The 22,090-nt window shown below is 43.7% G+C and overlaps 1 protein-coding gene across 2 annotated transcripts in view; it reads right to left on the bottom strand.

The window, feature by feature from the left end:
• Positions 1 to 21,461, bottom strand: part of LOC108927306 (uncharacterized) — a 35,282-nt gene extending 13,821 nt beyond the window's left edge. The window contains exons 1-4 of one of the 2 annotated variants that reach the window (XM_018740531.2): positions 21,291 to 21,461; positions 19,045 to 19,156; positions 5,791 to 5,884; positions 5,083 to 5,137 (exon numbers count right to left, since the gene is read on the bottom strand). In XM_018740531.2, coding sequence (XP_018596047.1) covers positions 5,083 to 5,137; positions 5,791 to 5,884; positions 19,045 to 19,156; positions 21,291 to 21,456 — 427 coding nt within the window. In that variant the 5' untranslated portion in view covers positions 21,457 to 21,461. Of the gene's footprint in view, positions 1 to 5,082; positions 5,138 to 5,790; positions 5,885 to 18,962; positions 19,157 to 21,290 lie in introns of those variants that run through there. The other variant, XM_018740532.2, reaches the window with a different exon arrangement.
• Between the last annotated feature and the right edge of the window lie 629 nt (positions 21,462 to 22,090).

Genomic DNA, 22,090 nt, shown 5'->3' with positions numbered 1-22,090 from the left:
ATACAGCAGCCATACTTGGTATGGACACGAATTAAAATGGCATAAAACATTACATTCTGTGCACGGCCAGGTATGTTGTCCAGGCCAGCAGCCTTGCCAGGGTTGATTCTAGATAGCGGTCTCTTCATGTTGGCTGAAGACAGACACAGAACCTGGTTGTCAGCTGCTGATGGTGTCCTTAGTGCAAGTATATTGTTCAGCATTTCAATTGAACTTAATGACAATTACATGATTCCATCAGCCAAAAAACTCCAGCGCAGTCAGATTCAAACCGGAAGTTACAGGGAATTGATCCTCACTATTTCCTGCTTCCCAAAGAAGTCAGTTATTTATTTTAAAGGCTGATTTTCTGTATGCTTTAATGCTTCTGATATGTATGTCTTGTTATTAAAGAATCAGTGTGCTCCCCTTACACGCTGTGCCCAGGTGCTACTGGCTAGACCAGAGAGCAGCCCTTGTGCCGACTGGCTCCTGCGACACGCGCCGTCTGTTGTCATGGTCACCCACAACAGCTCTTCAACTGGCAGCTTTACTCCAAGGGCTGAGCCATAAAGCTAGCCAATGAAGAACGACTGTGGAGCAACTCAGAGTCATGCACTGGATCGCAACCGCCGCACACTGGCATTGACTGTTCTGTCAACTGCCAAAGATAATTATGGTCACCCTCCATCAAGTTAACAAAAAAATCTTTTTTTTTTTGTAACCAGAGAAAATGCTAAGAAATAGTAGCTCTCTTTGCTGACAATGTATCTTTGCTACCCTGCCCCCCGCCCCAATCACAGGTCTTACATATAGATTCTGCTTTCTTCCTTTCTTCATAGGTGGGAGTTTTTGTTTCCTCTCCTCAACTGCCAGCTTGCTTATCCTAACATTTATCTATGACTGTTTTTACTCTGTACCTTATCATTCCTGGAACTTTGCTCAGTCCTCTACAGAAGTAAATGAACTGAATTCAATGTAGCCATCAGTCTTGCACAGGTAAAGATGCACAAAGTGCTTGATTCACTCAGCAAACCCCGCTAGGAAGTCTGGCTCATTAAATGCAATTTTCAATTTTGAAAAAGACTGAGAAATTCTGACAGCACATAAACCCTCCCAGAATGTCAGTTGGTATCAGTCGCAATCTGACACTGATTCTCCACTGACAGGAGAAATCAACTCACAGGGTATCCAGACAAATACCTTGGTCTGTTCATGCTATCTCTCCTGACACAGAGTGTAGCTGTGATGCACAGGTTTGCAAATCTGGACTCTATTACAAATTAATGATGCATTTATCCCACACACAGTCTTCCTTGGCTACCGCATCCTTAGCATCCATCTAAGCAGAATGAAAGGTTAAAAAGTTGGAAGAGATGTACTTTCTCTATTTACTACTTCACTCCTGGCCCAACAGGTGTTTTGGAGAAAAGGATGGCAGTTGCACAACTGCAGTGTCTCTTCCAATCACAGAGAACACCCAAAAAAAATTTAGAAAAATCATGGGATATCCTGTTGGGATGAGTAAGATCCCAAACCCATCCCTCAAAATCCAGCAGCTCTACCATCAAAATTAACACTCAGACCTGCTAACATCAAAATCTGACACACATTTTAATATAAAAAAAATTCCACCATAAACCTAAAGTGACATTTAATAACTTAACTGAATTTATTAAGGTACCTACAGCATTCTTGCTCACACCTCCTGGCCCATTATTCTCCAGGTATCAACCTGCTGTCTCTTACAGATATGACATTTCAGAACAGCAATTATTGCCACAGCTCTTCCTCCTTGAAGGCAGTGAGTCATTAGGTGGCATCTGTGATGAGTTACCCCTTGTTCCTTACCAAATCTGGAATGGAAATTGCTTTCTTGAGGGAACAAGCTCACCCTTGGCACAGACACCGCAAAATACCCTGGCTGCTTGCTGCCGAACGAAGACGTCCTACCTAATGAGATCACGGAGCTACATTTACATATTTAATCATTTGGTCAATGTCGAGTGTAATCTATCCAGCACTTCCAGACATCTGTCACGTTCAGAATGTGATACTCTCTCTTTTAGATGCACTGAAGTCAAAGAACTACAGTAAAACTTCCACATCTGATGTGAAACCACTCTGAAGGATTCTTGATGCTTCCAGCATGATTTAGTAGTTTTACATTCAAGGGCTACAACAGAGGTTTTCAAACTTTTTAATCCCAAGGACCCACAAATATGATGATTCCATGTAGGGGACCCCCTTGCCTAAAGTACAAAGGCAACTATATATTTTAGTGTGTAAAGACTCTTGTATAATGTAAAGACATATTGTAATTCGTCCTACAATAAATGTACATCTGAAATGGCGTTTCAAAAACAATTTCTTTTATTATTTGGCAACACTATAGCCAAAAATCTCACAATGAACAATTTTTTGTAGCTTTTGTGGTTTTTTGTATTTATGAAAAATTGGAAAATATGTACATTAACTGAACAGGGTACCTTTTTTCACAGTATTAAGACACTGGTAGATGAAAAGTTAAACATGAATGGCAGCATTTGCATTACAAACACATAACTCAAACCAAACAACACCACATTCACTGATTCAAGTCCTAATGGGATGGATGAGCCTGGTGGCTTCTACACAGTTTGTCAAAGCATGGTTTCATTTTAGTGAGAGCCATGCAGGCGCATGTCACTTTGAACTGGGCCTGATGCTTGGACTGATGTACTCTCAGAGCTGAAAATCCAGCTTCACACAAGTAGGTTGTGGGAAATGGTAAAAGACACTTTACTGCCTTCTCAGACAAAAGAGGGTATTCCTTTCTCACAGACATCCAAAACTCTAACAGAGGAAAGCAGGGGAACTTTGTTCTCATCTCTCCCTCATTTGTAAAATCAATCAGTTGCTCTTGGGCTGCTAGATCCAGATGAGTGCCAACCCCTGATGCAAATGGCTTTCTAACAAAGTCCAGGTGGGTGATGTTAAAATCAGGGAAATATTGTTTAAAATAGCCCTGAAGATGTGACAGGTAAGACTGGATTATGGGCGTGATGTTGTCAGCAGTGGATGAGATGCTCTCCTAGTTATGAAGAGGAAACATTTCTGTAACTACCTCTTTCAGTTTGCTTTCCCACATGCAGAGATCATTTTTGGATGAATTTATACGCATACTTTCTCTTGTGCATTCAGTATGTGAACATTGTGCCCTTGCATGCTACTGAGGACATTGAGATGCTGGAAAAAATCTGCCATGTATGACAGCTTCCATGAGTCATCTTCAAAAAAGTTGGCAAGCTCTGACTTTTCAACAGAGAAAAACTCTCTCAGCTCTTTGTGCAGCATATACAGATGATTTACAGTGTTTAGCCACAAGAGCCTCAGAGTGAAGCATATAGTGTGTGGCAACAGCGTTGTGGGCGTTTTCTCTTTGATCAGAGTCACAACACATATCGCTGCGCTTACCGTAAGGTCATAGCAGTAGCACCGTCAGTACTATACACTCCAACACACCAAGACCAGTCTATTGAATTGACCGTCATCAATTGATCCATCGTATTAAATATGTCCTGCCCCGTAGTTCTGCCTTCAGGGAGTCTACAAAAAGAAGTTCCCCGATAAATTTGTCCTGATCGAGGAAACGAATGTAGACCATAAGCTGTGCTTGATTTACAACATCAGTACTTTCATCCAACTGCAGTGCTTTAAAATATTCACTGGCCTGCAGTTGTTGTAAAAGCTGCGAAGCAATATCATTGGCCATGTCACCTATGCGTCTGTTAACATTTATTGTCTGACAAAGGCACACAATCTACTTTTCATGCCGCTTCCTCTCCAAATAACTCCCTGACATTGTCTTTAGTAACTGGTAATAATGCTTCGCCAATCATGTACAGCGTCTTAGCACATGCCAAGTGTGCAAAAGTGCAAAACGTAAAGACCGCAAAGCATTTTGGGATAAACACATTACAAGGAACCACTCTTATAAATCACAAAACTATATGTAGATTTTGCTATAAACATCTTTAGGTTAAAAAATAAATTATGGAAAAAAAATATCTTATTGTAATTTTTTTTTTCCTGTCAAGTTTTCTGCGGATCCCTAGCTCCCTCTTGTGGCCCCCTGGGGTCCATGGGCCCTAGTTTAAAAACCCCTGGGCTACGAGACACAGTAATTGAATAAATGGACATTAGTCATTGAGTTAAATCAAATAACACACACACACACACATTTTCAGAACCGCTTGTCCCAGACAGGGTCACGGGGAACCGGAGCCTACCCGGTAACACAGGGCGTAAGGCCAGAGGGGGAAGGGGACACACCCAGGACGGGACGCCAGTCCGCCACAAATAAATTCTACCTATATACATAAAAGCCAGAGGAATGACATAAAAAGGACGCACAAACACTAAAAACAATAAGAGAAAGTTATATGCATTTATATTTACATTTATTCATTTAGTAGATGCTTTTCTCCAAAGCGATGTACATCTCATAGATAATACAATTTGTGCATTACCTTAAGAGAAAGAGACATAGCTGCTGATTCATGATTCTTAAATGATGTTATGCTATGTTATGATATGCTTATGTTGACTGGTTAATTGCCCGCTGCAAATTAACATAGCCACATTAATACAAATTGGAGTTCAAATAAAAGACATTGAAACTATGTTTGTATTATTTCAATCATGTAAAAGGCTCCTGAAACAAATTTCTCTTTGGCAGCCTTTTAGATGATTCAGATAATCTTTATTAAATCTGTATTAAATACTATACTGTAAGTTAAGTTTCATCGGTGACCTCAGTTTTAGTATTTAAGTCCATATTTCTTTCATGAGATATGTAGTCATAAGTGACAGATAATACAAAAGGTGCATATTTCATCACCTGGAAGGCTTCCTGAAACTGTCAGACTGCTATAAATTCAATCCAAGACATGAAACAAACTGAAAAAACATGAAAATTTTATAGAAAAATGAAAGATGAAAATGAAAATTATCCACTGTCCATGCACTCACAAAATACTGCACACACTGTGTTATCAAACATTACACGAGTGGGGTAAAGTGGGTCTCCTAAACGATGGAAAGTAGTGGATGCATTCCTACCTTTAAAAGCCAGAAGAGGCCAGAAATGAGGGTACAAGTGGAGAGCTGCATTGCCCTGCATGGAGAGAGGGAGGGAAACAGATGTCATAAAAAAAAAAAAATGTGAGATGTGAAGACAGTCTGGGGGACCAAGGGGGCTCTTCGTATCCCCAAACAGCTTGCTCTGCAATATGCTGTTCCGCCGATCATGCAACCCCAGATAATCCTCCGGGCCTGTGGGCCACAGCAAGCTGCAACAGCATTTATTCATCCTCATCTGTCTTAGGGAGAATGCTCTGCTTTGGGGGTGGGAGAGGTGCCAGCTGGGGGGTCTGCCGCAGAGAAGGGCGGCCAGTGCCTTGCTCATGGCAATCAAGCTGTCCTACAGTATGATGCAAGCCCTGTGGCAGCCACTCAGAGGTGGTGCTATTGGAACAGTTCCAGGCTATTGCTTCCACAAGCAATAAAAGGAAATGGACAGAAACGCGCAGAACAGTGCCCCGTGTGGTTCAGTTGGAAGCACTGTTGTAGTCTTCCTCAGATTCACAGAACACAGCAGAAATTTTAACACTGTGCTTCTGTCTAGTATGATTCTTATTCCCATTTATGCATAAATGAATATGACAGTATAAATGTCATGACCAAGCATTTGTTAAGATCTGTGCAAGCAAAAATAAATCTGAAATTCAAGCCTGAAGAACAGTCATGCCACTCTCACTGACTACTCACTGTCAATGATTCTCTTTTCCGGCCACTTGTGATGAAGGTAAAACCTTGAGTTTCAATTGCCACTCCTGTCTTCTGAATGTGTTCTTCTACATACCTGGGAAAAAAATATTTATTACAGGCAGTTGGTTCTACAAAGAAACATGCACTCACACAAAAATCTGCAAAAAGAAAAATTTAAGAAACCAGAACATCCACTCCCAGTAACAACTTATCCATTCACTGTGAGAAATGGCTGATCTGACGGTAGTGAAATTAAAATAATGTTTTAACATCTATGCCCTTGGTAAGAGAAGCAAAAACTAGAGAAAAAGGACAAAACCCACACAACCTAAAGTGAGAACTCGAAAACTCTGCCTTAGGTGTACAAGGTAATGGTGCTACCTGTGGACATCCGTAACACCCATGATCACGAAGGTAAATATAAAACCTGTAACATTTTGGCCCCATATTAAGAACTGTAATCCTGCTTTTATAGGAATACAAGCAAACCTCAAAGTGATTTGGGCCCAGTGCCCTCACACAAGAACATAATCCCAAATCACCTACTGTACGGGCTTGCGGTGTGTTTCATTATTCCTTTCTGTATTTCTGTATTTTTGCTTCCTTTACAGGTCCGTTGTCTATCATTGGTTGTCATCCCTGTTCATCATCATCTTTTCCACCATTTTGGATCAATCACCACCAGGGTCTGCCATGTTAAAACCCCTACCATTTACCAAGTAAATCCAGACTTTTCTCTCATTGTACTTGTCTTTGTATTATTGACTCTGTTGCTTTGCATGTTTGTCATTCTTTCTTTGGTTTATCACTATGCTTAGTTTTTATTGAATTTGTGTTGTTGTCTTAGGAAAAATGTGGACAGAAAAACATGTCATGTGACCTACATATCCAACACGTAGGTTTTAGTTTCCTGTTTAGACACATTGGCCAAAAGGTGAGTGCCACCTCCTGTACTTTTGGTTTTTGGTAGGTAAAGTAGGTTAGTTAGGGCATTCTAGATGCTGAAGACCCTTTTGTTTTGTCTAGTTTTGTAGCTCAGCTAGTCTATCAACTTAGACAGTTTAGTTTGGTCTTCCTAAGTTCTTTGCTTTGTCATCATCTTGGTTCCTTTTCCCCTGGAAAGTGCCTTTGTGTTCTGTAAATATTATAAATAATCTCCAGAATACCTGCATTTAGCACATTAAAAAAGAACTTGCACTTAGTCCACGTGTGATTTTGTTGGCCCCTTGTTACCACTCATCACCTGATATCACCAAGAGACACCTGGGCTTGTAACAGGTGACTTGTCCCTTTAAAGATGTGGTGAATTTAATGCCTAGGCTTATGTCATTCTTGCCATTAAAAGACCGTAACTCAAAGTGGATGAGAAGGCAAATATGGTGTGTAATGCATGCCCTGTTGACACCAAAAGGGTCGGGCTATGGCCTAGGGGAAAAAGAAAGAAGGAAGGGTGTATATTTATGTAGTAGTAATACACACACATTGAATGAAACCGCTTGTCCCAGGCAGGGTTTTGGCAAACCGGAGCCTAACCCGGCAACACAGGGAGCAAGGCTGAAGGGGGAGTGGTCACACCCATGACGGGACACCAGTCCATCGCAGGGCACCCCAAGCAGGACTCGAACCCCAGATCCACCAGAGAACAGGCACAAGGAAAACCTGCTGCGCCGCTGCACCCCCCTAGTAGTAATACAGTGGCTCAATAAATATTCATGTCACCATGGCATCCCAGTCTTTTTACTGTTTTTGCCTGTCCCAATCTACACTGCCCTGGACTGCTCACACATAGTTACAGTGGTGGCAGAGTGGGATGCATTGCATGTTGTAGTTACGATGCAATTAACTTTAAGTTAAAGCCTTCCAATAATTCTTGGTATTTTCTTCCCAAGCTGCATGTTTAACAATTCACAGGAACACTAAGGCTACAATTATTATAGGACGCAAGCATTAGGATGCATAGTGAGTTTCACATAACAAAGCCTAAGTACTGCCGACAGAGACATAATAATGTCTGCATAAAATAAGCATTAACATTAGCCAGGATTCACATGTTCACATAAACAGTCCAACTTTCACAATGACTACAACTGCTTGTCCCAAGCGGGGTTGTGGTGAGCCAGGGCTACCCAGCAACACTGGGCGCAGGGCTGCAGGGGGAGGGGACACAGCCGGGACACAGCCAGGACACCAGTGCACCGCAAAGCACCCCAAGCGGGGCTTGAACCCCAAATCTGCCACACAGCGGACACACGCCAAAACCTGTTGTGCCACAGAAATGAAAATAAATTCCAACAAAATAAGATGGGAATCGTGGATTTGCTAAAGACCACCGAGAGCAATATTTCACTCAAATGATTTCTGCACATGCAGCTTCCACTTTGGACCTTTTTTTCTGCCGACTCCCCCGTGATTTGCCATCACAAAGTAATTCTCCACACAGAAAATGTACCAGGGGTTCACTTTCCCACCCCAGCTCAGATGTGTCCAACCTGTATAATTCTTATTCCAAAATAGATAATATTTTCATCCCAAAAAGCATTTTTTGGCTCCATCCATGCTCTTTGAACATAGACCAGTGTTTTAGAAGCTGATATTCAAGAGACGTTGCCCACCACTGAACAAAGGAGACTGAACTCCTCTTCTGGATGATGAAGCTTTCTGTAGGCAGACTCATGAAGGCAATGGACCTATATCTTCAAGATAACCATCAGTCCTCAATCTCAGATGCTACTGTATGAGATGCACCTAAGGCCACAATATGGGGTCTAATCTTTTCCAAAGACTCCTATCAGAAATCACTATGAGAAAAGGAATATAAAAAAATTTAATTAGAATTGAAGCACCTAGAGCAACAACCCAAACATTCTCCAACCCAGAAGAACTGGAACCGACAAACTAAGCTGAAGGCCAAGTTATCAGCTGGTTTAGAATCAGAATCAGAACGAGCTTTACTGCCAAGTATGTTTACACATACAAGGAATTTGTCTTGGTGAGAGAAACTTCCACAGCACAGACAGAATGACAGTGACAAGACACAGATGAGAAGATAGAATATGTGAATAAAGGATAAAAAAAATATATATATAAAGTACACAATATACAAAAAATAGTCACTAGACATTATATGTATGTACAGGTATGTTCTATACAAATGCAAGGGAATGTGAGTAAGACATATGATGTGATAAATAGATATAATTATAAATATAAATAGCGTTGTGTATTGCACTGGTTTACTCTCTAGGGGGGATTTAGCTGTTCATGAGGTAGATGGCCTGAGCTGAGGAAAGAAACTTTTCTTGTGCCTGGCTGTCCTGGTGCTCAGTGCTCTGTAGCGCCGACCAGATGGCAATGGTTCGAAGAGGAAGTGGCATGGATGTGAGGGGTCTAGAATGATTTTGCTAGCCCTTTTACTGACTCTGGGCGAGTGCAGTTCTTGGAGAGCTGGGGGGGGGGTGTGCCGATGGTTCTTCCAGCAGTCCGAACTATCTGCTGTAGTCTTCTGATGTCTGATTTTGTAGCTGAGCCGAACCAGACAGTTATAGAAGTGCAAAGGACAGACTCGATGACTGCAGAGTAGAACTGTATCAGTAGCTCCTGTGGCAGGTTGAACTTTCTCAGCTGGCGAAGGAAGTACAACCTCTGCTGGGCCTTCGTCACAATGGAGTCTATGTGGAACTCCCACTTCAAGTCCTGTGAGATGGTGGTGCCCAGGAACCTGAATGACTCCACTGTTGCCACAGTGCTGTTCATGATGGTGAGTGAGGATAATGCTGAGGTGTTCCTCCTAAAGTCCACAATCATCTCCACTGTTTTGAGTTTGTTCAGCTCCAGGTTGTTATGACTGCATCAGACAGCCAGCTCTTTAACCTCCTGTCTTTAAGCAGACTCGTCACCATCACGGATGAGGCCAATGAGTGTGGTGTCATCTGCTAACTTCAGGAGCTTGACAGAGAGGCCTTTTGCAGTGCAGTCGTTGGTGTTCAGGGAGAAGAGTAGCAGGGAGAGCACACATCCCTGGGGGGCACCAGTACTGATCATGCAAGTATTGGATGAACATTTCCCCAGCCTCACTAGCTGCTGCCTGTCTGTCAGGAAGTTGGTGATCCACCGACAGATGGAGGTGGGCACAGGAGTTGGGTTAATTTGGTCAGGAGGAGGTGTGGGATGATGGTGTTATTACATTTATTCACTTAGCAGACACTTTTCTCCAAAGCAACTTACAGGGGATACTATGTAGTGTTACCAGCCCACACACCTTATTCACCAAGGTGACTTACACTGCCAGCAGCACAGTGGTGCAGTAGGTTTGACTGGGTCCTGCTCTCCAGTGGGTCTGGGGTTCAAGTCCCACTTGGGGTGCCTTGCAATGGATTGGTGTCCCATCCTGGGTGTCCCCTCCCCTTCCAGCCTTATGCCCTGGCTCCGGCTCCCTGCAGCCCTGCATGGGACAAGCAGTTTCAGATGATGTGTGTGTGTGTGTGTGTGTGTGTGTGTGTGTGTGTGTGTGTGACTTACACTGCTAGATACACTACTTACAATGGGTCACTCATCCATACATCAGTGAAACACACTCTCTCTCCGATACTCACACACTATGGGGGAACCTGAACAGCATTTTGAACTGTGGGAGGAAACTGGAACACACGGACACAAGGTGAACATGCAAACCCCACACAGACTGAGCAGGGATCAAACCCACATTCTCTCGCAACACCAAGGCACTACGAGAAAGCAGCGCTACTCGCTCTGCTACTGTGCCACCCTGTTAAAAAGCTTCAGCATTACTATGAACATGGGAATAAACCTAATCATTTTCTGGCCTATCAGCTAAAATTGCAAAAGAACAAGAGGTTAATTAAAGCTGTATGCACACCGACAGGTGTAGTCACATATGATTCATTGGTGACACTTTTAAAGACTACTATAGGTCCTTTTACTCCCCAGAGGGGCAAGGTTCAACAGATGAAATAGAATCATACTTAGAATGTTTGACTGCCTGGTGTCTCACATGATGACTGTTATGTCTTAAACTCACCATTTAGTAATGAGAAGATTTGTGACACTATTCAATTAATGCCTTCTGGTAAAGCACCAGACCCTGACGGTTTCCCAGTTGAATTTAGAAGAAATTCTGGCCCGAAGAATGCTCTTGACTTATCCCGCTAATTAATAAGACAGACGGCCATATCACCCACTCTTGGAATTCAGCTTATTTTAGTCTATGTATGTATGGATGAGTGAGACATTATAAGTATTGTTTCTAGCAGCATAATTCACCTTGGTGACTAAGGCGTGAGGGCTGATAAAACTAAAGAGTTCACTGGAAGTCACTTTGGAGAAAAGCAACTGCTAAGTAAATAAATGTAATTACAAGTCTAATTTTAAAAAAGACAAAAAAGAGAAAAATCCATGAGAACTTTCCTGCTTTCATTTACTTTGCAGAACACATCTTAAAATTTTAACAAAAATGCTGGCACGTAGGCTTGGGACTGTCCTCCCAAACATCATTAAATCTGGTCAAACCGGATTTGTGAAGCCAGATTCAGTTCCGATAATGTACGTTATGCCTTAAAAATTACAAACTGCATTGCTAGAGCACAAGAACCAGCTCTTATAATCTCTCTCGATGCTGAAAAGCCATTTAAAAGAACAGAATGGATTTTCTTATTTGCAGGCATGGATAGATGGGTAACAACTTTAAGAACCTAATTAAGCTCTTACATTCAAATCCTTTGTCACAATGAATGCAAATTAACAAATCGGGCTTTCTGTCAAATAACTTCTCTGTTGGAAGAGGGTGCCGACAAGGCTGTCCCTGTCCGCCTTGCTATTCACACATATGACTGAACCTTTGGCAGAAGCTATTAGAACCAATGAAGACATATCTAGTATTACAGTACATGAAGAGCAGGCAGCATGGTGGCACAGCAAGTAGTGCAGCTGTATCCTGGTGCAGCGCCTATGTGGTCAGAGAGGACGTGCGTTTGATCCGTCCTCTGTCTGTGTGGTGTTTGCATGTTCTCCCTGTGTCTGCCTGGGTTTCCTCCGGGTACTCCAGAGTACAGACATGCTGTTCAGGTTCACCCATAGTGTGTGAGTGAAAGAGAGAGTGTGTTTCACTGACGTATGGGTGAGTGACCCATTTTAAGTAGTGTATCTCACAGTATAAGTCACCTTTGTGAATAAGGTGTGTGGGCTGATAACACTACGTAGAGTTCACTGGAAGTTGGTTTGGAGAAAAGCATCTGTTAAATAAATAAATGTAAATGTGACACAGGAAGAGTATGGGTTCAATGATCTGTTCTGTTGATGTAACTGAAGAAGACCATAACATTTCTCTATATGTTGATGACATACTCTTACTCCTGAGTCACCCTGAAACATCAGTAACAGCAGTACTGAAGATGATATCCCACTGTAGTAGACTTTCAGGTCTTAAAATCTCTCTAAATCACTGGCTATGCAACTGAATACCCCTCTTACTTCTACCTGGTATTTTCGCTAGCCAAAACTTTATCATCCAAAAGATAAGGGTGGGGCTTCTGAACCAAGTATGAGATTTACTACTGGGCTGCCCCTTCCTGGATCGGGGCCTTGGCGTGGGCTTGCGCGATCTAGGGATCTCCAGAGCTATGTTGTCGGGAGCACTATGCTCCTGGTAGGGTCTCCCAAGGCGAACAGGTTTGGAGTGAAGATCCAGACTAACATGATCCAAAAAACCCGTATGAAAAACAAAAACCGAAAAACGTTTACCCTGCCCGGAATAGGGTCACCGGGACCTACCCCTGGAACCAGGCCTGGCGGTAGCATTCCTAGGCGAGTGCCTGGTGGCCGGGCAGCCCATGTAACCCAACCGGGCTCAGCTCGAAAAGGCATCGTGGGGGGGCCATGTGGGCCCACCACCTGCAAGGTCCATCATGGGGGTCAGGAGCAATGTGTACCAGTCAGCAGGAGGGGGCGGGGTGGTGCATGGCGTCGCAGCCCCTCGCGGCAGAAACTGGCTCTTGGTACGTGGAATGTTACTTCACTGGGGGGAAGGAGCCGGAACTGGTGCATGAGGTTGAGAAATACCAACTAGATATTGTTGGGCTCACCTCCACTCACAGTGTTGGCTCTGGAACCAAACTCCTCGATAGGGAGTGGTCTCTCTCCTACTCAGGAGTTGCACAGGGTAAGAGGCACCGCGCAGGTATGGGGATACTCATAAGCCCCCGGCTGGCTGCCATACAGTTGGAGTTTGTCCCGGTGGACGAGAGGGTCGCCTCAATGCAACTTAGGGTTGCAGAGAGGAAAACTTTGACTGTTGTGCATGCTTATGCACCAAACAGTAGTTCAGAGTATTCGGCCTTCTTGGAGAGGGTGGGTGGGGTTCTGGACAGGACTCCACCTACAGACTCCGTAGTCCTGCTGGGGGACTTCAACACTCACGTTGGTAATGACTAGGAAATCTGGTGGGGGGTGACCGGGAAGAACGGCCTGCCTGATCTAAACCAGAATGGTGAAATGTTATTGGACTTCTGTGCTAGCCATGGTTTGTCCATAACAAACACCATGTTCGAACACAAGGATGCTCATAAGCGTACTTGGTACCAGAGCTCCTTGGGCCAAAGGTCAATGATCGACTTTGTAGTCATTTCATTTGACTTGAGGCCACATGTTCTGGACACTCGGGTGAAGAGAGGTGCTGAGCTGTCAACCTATCACCATCTGGTGGTGAGTTGGATCAGATGGCAGGGAAAAACTGATGGACAGACCCGGTAGGCCCAGACGTTTAACGAGGGTGTGCTGGGAACGACTGTCAGAGGACCTTGTCCGGAATGATTTTAACTCGCACCTCCGGGAGAGCTTCTCCCACGTCCCAGAGGAGGTAGGGGACATGGAGTCTGAATGGACCCTGTTCAAAACCTCCATTGTGGAAGCAGCCAGGCACAGCTGTGGCCAAAAACTTGTTGATGCCAGCCAAGGCGGCAACCCGAGAACCCGCTGGTGGACACCGGTGGTGAGGGAAGCTGTTAAGCTGAAGGAGGAGGCCTTTAGGGCTCTGGGGACTCCTGACTCAACAGACAGGTACCGGCAGGCGAAAAAGGCAGCAGCGGCTGCAGTTGCAGAAGCAAAATCCAGGACAAGGGAGGAGTTTGGAGAGGCCATGGAAAACAACTATCGGTCAGCTTCAAAAAGGTTCAGGAGAACCAGCTGGCAGCTCAGAAGGGGTCGGAGGAGTTTCGCTCAAGCTGTGTTCAGCAGGAGTGGAGAAACTCTGACCTCTGATGAGGACATTGTCGGGAGGTGGAAGGAGCACTTTGAAGAACTCTTAAACCCAGGTGATATACCTCCCTTACAGGAGTCAGGGCCTGAGGCTTTCGGGCTGTCAGAGTCCATTTCCCTGGTGGAAGTCACTGAGGTAGTTGGTAGGCTCCACAATGGCAAAGCACCGGGGGTGGATGAGATTCGCCCAGAACTGCTTAAGGCTCTGGATATCGCAGGGCTGTCATGGTTGACACGCCCCTGCAATGTTGCATGGACCTTGGGGACAGTGCCTTTGGATTGGCAAACTGGGGTGGTGGTCCCTATTTTTAAGAAAGGGGACCGGAGAGTGTGTACCAGTTATCGGGCTATCACACTTCTCAGCCTCCCTGGGAAAGTCTATGCCGGGGTGCTGGAGAAGAGGCTCTGGCTAATAGTTGAACCTCATATTGAAGAGGAACAATGCGGTTTCCGCCCTGGCCGTGGAACAATGGACCAACTTTTTATCCTCTCACAGATATTTGAAGGGGCATGGGAGTTTGCTAATCCAGTCTACATGTGTTTTGTGGACTTGAAGAAGGCCTATGACCGTGTTCCCCGGGAAATTCTGTGGGAGGTGCTTAGGGAGCATGGGGTACCGGGGTCACTACTGCGGGCCATTCGGTCTCTGTACATACGGAGCGAAAGCTGTGTCCGCATATTCGGCATTAAGTCAGGCCTGTTCAATGTGGGCGTTGGACTCCACGAAGGTTGTGCCTTCTCTCCACTCCTGTTTGTGGTTTTCATGGACAGGATATCAAGGCGCAGTTGAGGCCAGGAGGGCATTCTGTGTGGGAGTCAGAAGGTGACTTCTCTGCTTTTTGCAGATGATGATGTCCTTTTGGCACCATCACAGGGTTGCCTCCAACACGCACCGGAATGGTTTGCAGCAGAGTGTGAAGCGGCTGGGATGAGGATCAGCACCTCAAAGTCTGAGTCCATGGTTCTCTCACGGAAAAGGATGGCATGCCCCCTCCAGGTAAGGGGAGAGAATTTGCCCCAGGTGGAGGAGTTCAAGTATCTTGGAGTCTTGTTCACGAGTGAGGGGAGAAGGGAGCGTGAGATCGGCCGCAGACTGGAAGCAGCGGCAGCAGTAATGCGGTCGCTGTACCGGACTGTAGTGGTGAAGGGGGAGCTGAACCATAAGGCGAAGCTCTCCATTTACCAGTCGATCTACATTCCTACCCTCACCTATGGTCATGAACTTTGGGTAATGACCAAAAGAATAAGATCGCGGATACAGGCGGCTGAAATTAGTTTTCTCTGCAGGGTGTTGGGACTCACTCTCCGTGACAGGGTGAGGAGTTCGGACATCCGGGAGGAACTCAGAGTAGAGCCGCTACTACTCCACATTGAGAGGAGCCAGTTGAGGTGGTTCGGGCATCTGATAAGGATGCCCCCTGGGCGCCTCCCTTTAGAGGTATACCAGGCACGGCCAACTGGGACGAGGCCTCGAGGTTGGCCCAGGACCCTCTGGAGGGATTATATCTCACAGTTGGCCTGGGAACGGCTGGGGATCCCCCAGGTTGAGCTGGAGGAAGTTCCGGGGAACAGGGGTGGATGGGCCTCTCTGCTCTCCCTGCTGCCACCGTGACCCTTTTAGGACAAGTGGGACAGAATAAGATGGATGGATGGATGGATGGATACTGGGCTGCACAGATTAAACAAATGATCGATTGGTTCCAGGCTAGACCAGTCTCTGTGGCTAGGTATAGAGCCTGCTTCATGCCACCCAAGGCTGCTAAGATCTTTGCCTTTCATTCAGAAATTTCGTAAGATCTGGTCTTTATCCAAAAATTGTGCCGTATTCAACACTCTTATCGTTTGGAAAGATGTCTTGTGCAGCTGCATCACTGCCTGATTTGGTAACTGTACCACTTTGGATCACAAAACCTTGCAGTGGATGGTGAGGACAGCTGAGAAGATCATTGGGGTCCCTCTCCCCTTCATCACAGACATTTACACTGCACACTGCATCTGCATGACCACCAGCATTGTGAATGATCCCACTCACCCCTCACACAAACTCTTCACCCTCTTGCCATCTGGCAAAAGGTACTGAAGCATTCGGACCCTCACAGCCAGACTGTGTGATGGTTTCTTCCCCCAAGCCATAAGACTCCTAAATACTCAGACTGACACTGGAACTATTGTCCTGTTGAAGTAATCACTGTCCTGTTTTAATAAATTGTTGTAATGTCTGGCACTGTTTGCATTAGTCTTGCACATGTGTACTTTATGTAGTCTGTGTCGCCAACTGTGTTGTTTTATGTAGCACCATGGTCCTGGAGGAATGTTGTTTTGTTTCACTGTGTACCGTTGCATATGGCTGAAATAACAATAAAGCCTCTCTTGACTCTTGACTTGACCTGAAGATGCCAACCTCCAACTATTCACCAAGGTGGGCTCCAGAAATTGCTGTCTAAAGGGGTCTAGAAATTTAATTTTTATTTGTAGATCAATCACTGGTGAGCCTTAACCTTTTAGGAAGTAAATTCACCCTACCAGATACTATAAATTATAATTTCTACAACTCTATAAGTTGATTCTATAAATATCTACAACATGTCACTTTACCGTTCCCCTGGAAAAGGCAAACAAGATTATGGACAGAAAAGTTGGGAAACAGCTCAATACACCACACAGCTCTAACGGCATAATTTCTGCATTTACATACCATTTTATCAAGGGCTGGTATTGGCTTTTTGATGCAGTGAGGGTATCTTGGAAACAACTGGTTTTCTCAGCTGGTGCCCCGCAGCGCTCAGTACTGGGTCCTCTGCTCTTCTCGATCTATACCTCCTCCCTCCGCCTTGTCATTGCCTCCCATGGATTCAAATACCACTGCTACACTGATGATACCCAGCTCTTTCTCTCCTTTCCACCTGGACCATCAGACATTTCTGCATGCATCGCTACCTGCCTGTTGGACATCTCTGCTTGGATCACCATTTCCAATTCAACCTCTTCAAAACAGAGATCCTACACCTCCCAGCTGGCCTGTCTTCATGTCACAATCCCGCAATCAAACTGTACAACTCACTGATTTTGGCTACCTCCTCAGCTAAGAGTCTGGGAGTGATGACTGACTCAAGTCTATCTTTCTCTCAGCACATCAAAGCCACAACTCAGACCTGCAGATACATCCTGCATAACATACACAGGATCCATCCTTACCTCACAACAGACTCTGTCCAGCTACTTGTCCAGGCCATAGTGACAGCCTGTCTGGACAACTGCAACTTTCTCTTGTCTGACCTTCCTGCTACTGCCATCAAACCTCTACAGCTGATACAGAATGCTGCTGTCCGAGTTGTGTTTTGACTTGCTAAAGCGTTCGCATGTATCTCCCCTACTCGTTTCTCTACACTAGCTTCCCATAGCTGCGCAGATCAAATTTAAGACCCTGGTTATGGCCTACAAATGGGTCAACAGAACAGCTCCCAGCTATATACAAGACTTGATCATTCGTTACATGCCAACCAGACTACTCTTTCATGTCTGCAGGATTGGTGGTCCCATGCACAAACAGTAAAGCGCAGTGTTTCTTGGTTCTGGCTCCATTGTGGTGGAACGACCTACCCCTCTCTCTCAGAACTGCTGAATTTCTGTCCACATTTAAAAAGGGTCTTAAAACTCATCTTTTCCGGACTCACTTCGCCCATGTTCTCTTAAGTTCACGTAAGGTATAACTGTTCATGATCATGCTCGGATCAATCCTTTACAGAGCCACTCCTGCAACGTAACATAAATGGTTATATGTATCTCCAAAAAAAAAAAAAAAGGGGGGGGGGGGGGGGGGGGGGGGATACTAGGAAGGTGTTTAGGAACGGGCGATATTCTGGAAAAAATTTTATGCAGCTACTTGTGTGATGAACGTCGGTGCATATAGCGAAGGAACCAAACCAATTGTACTTAAAAGTCACATCTGCAGCTATGTCTCTTTCGCCTAAGGTAATGCACAAACTGTATTTTCTATGAGATGTATGTGGCTTTGGAGAAAAGCATCTTCTAAATGAATAAATGTAAATGTAAAAATGTAAATAAATGTAAACAGGACCTTCACATGTCTTTTAGTCACCACTAATAGATATTTATATGTGCTAAAGTCTTTCCTGCCTGTACCTCCCTCAACACCCAGGAAAAAAACAAGTTCATTCACAGACTTTATTTCACTCCAGTGGACCTTTATAGGATGTTCCTAGGAACATCTCAGCTGTGTTTTAAATGCAAAGCCTCTCCTGGCACTTTGATACATTTATTCTGTGAATGGAATAAGATAAAAGTTTACTGCACTGGAGTTCACAGAACAATCCAAGAAAACATTAAGAAAAAAAAAAATTCTCCAACTATTCTCTTGTTAAATCACAATCCAAACTCCTGTTTTGATGATGTTGTGGTATACAGACTATCCACTCTGACATATCTGGCAGAAGAAATCAATTTTAATGCTGTGGTCTACATCTGAAGTTCCCCCTGTAAACATGTGGATGACATAAGTGTTTAAATTTCTCCAGTGTGAAAAATTGACACAATCTGCATGATAATTCTATTGAATCCCGGAATATTTGGACACTTTTCTGGAAGTTATTGGAAAGTGCAATATGATTACACCTGTGAAAAATTGTAACCTTTTGACCCCGAGTCCTCACTCTTTGTATATAGACATATCTGCTTTTTGTATGTGTACTATCTGTATGATGTCTTGACCCTATGTTGTACATGAAACCAATAAAAAAAAGCATGCATGAATAGACAGACAGACAGACAGGTAGAAATACAAGCCTGTGCCTCGACTACTGCATTACCTGTAGACCTAAAACTTCCCACTACTAAACATCAGCAATAATGGATAATATGGATTTCAATCATCTGTAGTTGTTTACCTCATTAAGTCTTACTTAATCAGACTTTAAGCAGTGACTTCAGTTTACTCGCATCAAAGATGAGAGCAGACTTTCCAATTACCAGTTAACGAAGGAGCTCTTCCCTGAAGAGTGGTTCCCCATTATCATAACAATGATCTTTTTGCAGGGTGGAAGCAGTGTTAGGCCCAGGTTTGCTGCAATCTTCACCAAACCTGCAAGAATAAATAAGTAATAACCTTACAACTGAGTTAAAATAATAAGCAACACAAGGGTTTGTAGAGTGAAGCCACTTATCAACCATAGTCAGTGAGCTGTACAGGGCAACATTTACATGTTATACACATTTGTACTCATGAAAGGACAGAGTCCGGTCATAACAGAAAAAATTTTAAAGAATTTGCTTCCAAACTGAAATCTGGTGTAACAAACAATTAATTAAAAATAATTAGTAAACTATTTACTTATAATGAATAAATAAGTAGCTGTTCTAAATGTATACAATATAAAATACTTTTTTTTTCCTAATTTAAACACCTTAACTGTAATTCACCAGAGGGGTTACACAACAACTGCTCTTTGTGAGTGCACAGTATAAAGTAATACTAACATATTGTGTTTATAGTTTGTTTCAGAATTTACTTTTGTTTACTCTGAGCTCTATGTTGCCTTGGAGAAAAGTGTCAAATGCATAAATGTAAACAAAGAACAACAATAACAGTAAAACTCTGAAGAACTTGGAAAAAATAATGTTGTACTTTTTAAAACAAGGTCATGACACTCTGAAAGCATTATATCCCAAATATTGTAGTATAATAATAGTTGTTAATAATAATAATAATAATAATAATAATAATAATATTCTTAAAAATAAATTTGTGCTACATATTTTTGTATAATTTAAGCATCATAATTGTAATGTAATGTTGTAATGTATACTCGGGCTACTCCACAACTGCCTTTTATCAGTGTAAACTTTCAACTTTAAACTTTATCAGTGTAAACTACAGTAAAAAAGTACAACATATTTACACATTTACCAAAAAATTATTCATGTCTCTTGTGGAATGCATGTTTGTGTACAAGTTGCATAAGGCGTCTCCTAAATGCATAAATCTAAATGTATTGCAGTGACACAACTATAATATAAAAGCACTAAGCAATATTACTGTAATTTAAAGCGGGGCTCCGGATTCGGATGGTTATACAGAAGGACGCAAGGCCAGCGGTTATTACGAACGTTTATTGCACCCCGGCACGCAACGCCAGATATCGGTGCGAACCAATGGAAATACAGTAATGCCCTCGGTGAGGAGCTTTCTCGTCAAGAACCCAGCCTGCTTAACCCTTCTTTCTCAAGCTTTCCATAACTTTCACACACACACTGTCCCACAGGCATTCATTATCCCTGTGTCAACTCCCACAGCGGTTGAACATAAGATTTTACATCTTTCTCACAATTCTCAACTACAATTATTGAATAAACCCATCTGTTCCCGCTCGAACTACAGTCCGTCTGCCATGACGTCACGTGCGCACATGATTTCGAGCAAGATATGCATTTCAATAATATAAAATCTTCCTTACATTGGATGAAAATATAACATTTTGGGGGTGCGGTGGTGCAGTGGGTTGGACCGGGTCCTGCTCTCCAGTGGGTCTGGGGTTCGAGTCCCGCTTGGGGTGCCTTGCGACGGACTGGCGTCCCGTCCTGGGTGTGTCCCCTCCCCCTCCGGTTTACGCCCTGTGTTGCCGGGTAGGCTCCGGTTCCCCGCGACCCCAAAAAAATGGGACAAGCGGTTCAGAAAATGTGTGTGTGTGTGTGTGTATAACATATTTGTTCGGCAGAGATAGGGTTTTTTTGTCATGATGACATGTTGTTGTTGGTTTTAAAAGTGTAACATTACTGAGCCTGAGGAGTGGGTGTACAGCCTGTCACAGCACACAGTACAGTACTGTGCGGAACGCTGGTGTTTTAGTATCACAAGCGCTGTCTTATTACTTTGCATCTGTTCAGTATTTGTAGATGGCATGATCTATGCATTCACAATCACGTCCTAGGGGGCGCATATCAATTATCATTTACACACGCTAGTATGAAAAATGTGCATGTTTGTGTTTCGTAAAATAAAATGGCCAAGTAATAACCGTGCATTTCGGTATAAAAACTGTACGTACATAAGACTGTTCTGTTGTTGTTGTAGTTGTTAAAACAGGCATGTGATGTGGGCAGACAGCCACGAGTAAGTTGGACCTTCGGAGACATCGAGTCGACACGACGACGATCTCTCTCGGTTTTCAATTGATAACTGTTAATATTTCAACAATAGTATTAATAATTTGTTTTACCGTTGTCGCCCTCCACATACATATCGTGGCATTCCTTCAGAATCCGTTCGCAGGGAGTGCTGATGGCCAAGTCCAGAGGATTTGCCACCGACCTGGGCTTCCTAACGCCCGACATGATGAGCGTAGAGTACTGTACACACACGGACCATTGAGCGAGGGGAACCATTTCACTCCAGGGGTCATGTTTCAGTGTTACACTCAAACTCCAATTTCTTTTTCCGCTTATCTGGAACTACAGCTCCCCACGTGGAGGATTAATGAAAGACACCGTTTCAGTTCATCCCGACGCTCAGCATATTAAACAGTTTGAAGATGCAGAAATGGGAAGCATAAGTGGACCCTCCCTTTAGGTTTCTGTATGACTTTATTAGTGTTTGATAACCTCAAAACCCAAGAAACTCCTACTTGACTGCCCTAGAATATTGCGTCTGCCTAACGAAAGGTTTCTTATTTCTATATTAACTTAAGTATCTTAAAGTACCCTGGAAGAGGTGAGTTTTAAGACCCTTCTTAAATGTGGACAGAGATTCAGTAGTTCTGAGTGAGAGGGGCAGATCATTCAACCACAATGGAGCCAGAACCGAGAACCTTCGTGCTTTACCTTTCGTGTGTGGGATAACCAAGTGGGCAGATGTGGAAGAGCATAGCAGTCTGGTTGGGGTGTAGCAGATGATCAAGTTTTGTAAATAACTGGGAGCACTTCTATTGATGCTTTTGCAGGCCATAACCAGGGTCTTAAATTTGATCTGGGCAGCTATAAGAGGCCAATGCAAAGAGACAAGGAGGGGAGATACGTGGTT

Source organism: Scleropages formosus, chromosome 12 (assembly GCF_900964775.1).
Source record: "Scleropages formosus chromosome 12, fSclFor1.1, whole genome shotgun sequence".
NCBI classification, from domain to species: Eukaryota; Metazoa; Chordata; class Actinopteri; order Osteoglossiformes; family Osteoglossidae; genus Scleropages; species Scleropages formosus.
Note: the sequence above shows the minus strand (reverse complement) of the source record. Positions and strands in the feature narration are given on the sequence as shown.